Source organism: Fukomys damarensis, unplaced genomic scaffold, assembly GCF_012274545.1.
Source record: "Fukomys damarensis isolate Sample0158 unplaced genomic scaffold, DMR_v1.0_HiC HiC_scaffold_21, whole genome shotgun sequence".
Taxonomy (NCBI): Eukaryota; Metazoa; Chordata; class Mammalia; order Rodentia; family Bathyergidae; genus Fukomys; species Fukomys damarensis.
In genome coordinates this window covers 41470069-41474229 of record NW_022900933.1, presented here as the reverse complement: position 1 = coordinate 41474229, position 4161 = coordinate 41470069, and the positions used below count along the sequence as shown (strand labels likewise).

Below are 4161 nucleotides of genomic sequence, written 5' to 3'. Positions count from 1 at the left end.
GCACTAGTCAGCCATACTGATCTCGGGTGAACCAGTCCACCCAGTGAGGGGCTATCACCACATTTCCAGTCAGGGAAGGCAGGCAGGAGTGCTGGCTGTAATCTAGGGCTTAATTCATATTATTTGAGTGAGTTTGGTTTGAATGCTACATTAAGTCTTGCATAGTTGAAATTTTAGATATGGTTATAAAGAGATAATGGAAGAGATAAAACAGGGTCAAGGATTTAGCTCAGTGGTGCCGATGCCTGCCTCGCCTAGTGCAAGGTTATGAGTTCGATTCCCAGTACCAAAAAAACCAAAACCAAACAAAAAAGGTAAAAGAACTTGCCACAGCTGGGGATGTAGTTTAATGGTGCTGCACCTGCCTGGAAGCACAAGGTCCTGAGTTCGATCCCTGGGCCAAAAAAAAGAATTTGCTACAGAGGAACTTAGTTTTATCCTTAACCTAGGGTATCTTTCTGTAATTGGACATAATCTTATATATTAATTTTCAGTAGACTTAGCAATTTTCACTAGTTACTTTTAAACACACTTTTTTAAAACCTCTGTAGAAGTTTGCATCAAGACAAAGAACTCAAGTATTGTATTACCGGAAGTGATTGAAATTCTTTTTATGTACTTTTGTAATAAACTCCATTTAAAAATAGGTGATATTTTAGCTGGTGTGGTTGTGTGGACAGTAACACTTACTTGCCATTCTGGAAAATTAGACTTTCAGGGGGAAATAAACTGTAGTCATTGAGTCTTTTAACTTTTGTTTTGAAATACAACCCCACACTCAGGTGGTGGAGAAATTTTGGAGGCCTTAGGTACCATCCACTCTAGGTGTGCCAGTCTGTTGTCCACATACACGTTGGTAAAGGAGCTCAGGTGTAGGATTCTGTGAGGTCCAGCATGCCTGTCCAGATGCAGGGTCCCTTGCCCCAGAGCACCCTTTATGGCCTGCCCGCTCATCTTCATCTTCCCATGGCACAGTTGCCATGAATGGCATCATGTGACATGTGGCTCTGGAGACTGGCTTTTCCCAACTGAAAGGGATTGTTTACAGTTTGGGACTGTTACACATGGAGTGCTGTGAACGTTCTCATGTGTATTCTCATGATCCTTGGCTTTCATTTCTTTGGGATAAAGTCCCAGGACGTTACTTAAATGTAAGGGTGTAGCATATATGGGAGGTGAGATCTGTGACACTGAATTGGCACTTTCTGCTGCTGTGGTGGGCCTAGAGGATGTCAGAAAGTACCTGGGAGAGTGCACAGGACCAGTGTGAACCTTGGATGTGCTGGACGTGCCTGTTGTACCTTTGAGGACGCTGCTGGTAAAGGAGTAGAGCCTCCTTTGCCCTAGGCACATTTCTGGAATGCAGCTTTTCAGTGGGCTGCCCACAGTAAGTATCAGGACTTTGTTGCAGGAGGGAAGAGACCAAATGTGGGGTGGCTGTCCTGCTGGCCAGGGTCCCACGGTGAGGGCTTCAGAAAGTAGGCAGCATCATTGATTCGGTCCTGCAGACCTCCAGTGTGCTCTGCAGCCTGTGTTCCGTGCTTCACTGTGAGGTCCTTCCTCTCAGGCCCAAGGCAGAAATTCTTGGGGTGGAGTTTCAGCATGGCACCTTAAGATACATTTCTGTGGTTTTATTCATTTATATGTTGATAGAAGAATTGTGTTAGATCTTAGAGCTTTGTCATCTGTAATATAAAGGCGCAGAGCTGTCTCAGGATCACATCTTTGCCCATCAGCACTGTTGTGCCTTTGTTTTCTCTGAGGCATGGAGACTGTCCTGGGTCACTGTCTGTGAGGAGTGTGGAGATGTGCTAAAGGTTTCTTCCTCTGTTTTCACAGGGCACAATGTTTGCACGAGGACTAAAGAGGAAATGTGTTGACCAGGAGGAAGATGGGGATGATGCACTGGCTGGCTTTGGCACCATCCCTTCCTATAGCCTGCAGCGGCAGTCGCTCTTGGACATGTCTCTGGTCAAGCTCCAGCTCTGCCACATGTTGGTGGAGCCCAACCTCTGCCGCTCAGTCCTCATCGCCAACACGGTTCGGCAGATCCAGGAGGAGATGACCCGGGATGGCTTGGGGCGTGGGGCAGGACCCCAGAGCACTGGGCGGGCACCACTCGACCGCCTGGTATCCACAGAGATCCTGTGTCGCACAGTGAGGACACCGGAAGCCGGGTGCCCTGTTCCTGACCTGGGAGGCAGCTCTTTGCAGGGCACACCGCCTGAACTTTGCACAGTCGAATCAGCAGAGCTGCCGAGGAGCCCTCAGAGCAACCTTTGGGAAATGGACAGCCCTCGGGAAAACAGAGGGAGTTTTCAGAAGTCACTGGATCAGATATTTGAGACCCTGGAGCATAAAAGCCCCAGCTCTATGGAGGAGCTGTTCTCAGACATGGACAGTTCCTACTATGACCTGGACACCATGCTGACAGGAATGATGACTGGCACCAAGCCAGGCCTCTGTGACGGGCTTGAGGGCTTTGCTGCAGCTGCCCCAGCTTCTGGCTCCAGCTGCAAGTCTGACCTGGCTGAGCTGGACCACGTGGTGGAGATCCTGGTGGAGACCTGAGACAGGCCTCCGACAAGACTGGAGCTCCTGAGAGCTTCTCAGTGTCAGAGACAGGGGGACTTGTTCCTATACAAGGAGTTATCACTGCCTGTGCCCAGCGCAGTTGCCTGCAGGTTCTGAGAATATTCTGGGACAGATGGCCCTTGGTGAAGATTGCAGTTCTCAGGCCTGTCCTCCCTTCTCAAGAAGTCTGTCATGCCAGGATGGAGTGCTTTGAAGTCTCAGCCTGGGCCAGGTGACACCTCACAGCTCTGGGCCTCTCCTTTCTGTCTGGGCTGCTGCCGTGGAAGACAGCAAGTCCACAAGCTGCATCCGACCTCGTTTAACTTTAGATAGGTGAACTTTTTTAAATTAAGTTTTACATGCTTTGGACACTATTTTTGTCTTTAAGATATATTTTTTAAATTTTTATACTTTACCCCTTTAAGTTTGTTCCAATATTTTCTTAAAGTATATTTTTTCTATGAAACATCCTTTGCTGCTACATTGGAAACTTTTATAGCCTGAATAGTTGCAGTTGGTGTGTTTCGTTTTTTTAAGGTTTGCATAGGAGATTTATTTTCTAAATGAGATCCTCCGTACTCTAAGGAAGTGCAACATATCATGGTTTTCTTTAGCTTTATGCATGACCTTCCTTCCTCACCTTCTGGGCTGTTACAGTGGAGCCATATCTTGGCAAAGCTCAGTTACATTGAGGGCCACGCATAGCTAAGATACATTTGTCACTAGATCTACCCTGAGCCACAACCACCAAGACTTCTGTGTAAGGAAGATTTTTACTTAGGCCTATTTATATGGAAATCCTCTGAAAGCAAGGGTCAAATATTTGTATAGAAATCACAGGTACTAGCTGCACTCCAGAGACCATGGGTCTCAGGGGTACCTTCCACTGGGTTGTGTGGGCAGGACCCTTGGGTCTGGTTCTTGTGTGTCTTACCCGGGGTACCTGTGTTCCTTGAAGTACACGCAGCCAACTCCATGTGCCAGGGCACTATGAGTATGGAAAAGGTGTGTTCCTGTGTGTTGTGGGGTTGGAAAATGCTTATACTTGCTCTGTTAAATTGGTTCTGGGACAACATTTTAAGGTTACATTGACATCTAGGGTGAAGGAAATCTAATTTCTGGCCACTCAATCCTGAGGGTCAGTGTGGTGCTGCTTCAGGTGAGCTGGGTTGGCCTGGCCCCTTCCAGTCCTCAGTGGCTTACAAGTCTGACTCCTCCAGACCCACACCCACTCATGTTTCCTGTTTGTCATGTGCTTTTTTCTGACTTCTCCTTTGAGCCTAAAACGTTTGTTTTCTTTTGTGCATAAGACCATTCTTTAATGTTGGTGATGTAAACTTCACTTTATTAAAAATTTACCCAACAAACAAAATGGAAATATGTTGTGAATTACCTAGTGTGTCATGATCCTTGAATGGACTTTTTCTTACTTGTCTTCAGCTATATTGAGTAATTTCCTTGTAGAGGCAGGAAAAGAATTCCCATTAGGATGCATTAAATAGGCTGTTTTCCTGTCCTCACAGAGTTCTAAAGCAGAACTCCCCTTTGCCTTGTTTGGTACCTCACCCACTTTGGAGAGCATTGACC

The 4161-nt window shown here is 46.7% G+C and overlaps 1 protein-coding gene across 1 annotated transcript; it reads left to right on the top strand.

Annotated features, from left to right (window-relative positions):
• Nucleotides 1-373: 373 nt before the first annotated feature.
• On the top strand, nucleotides 374-3961 carry Cdca4 (cell division cycle associated 4). Its single transcript, XM_010607344.3, has one exon. The coding sequence runs from the start codon at nucleotides 1846-1848 to the stop codon at nucleotides 2569-2571; it is 726 nt and encodes a 241-aa protein (XP_010605646.1). The 5' UTR covers nucleotides 374-1845; the 3' UTR covers nucleotides 2572-3961.
• Nucleotides 3962-4161: the final 200 nt, after the last annotated feature.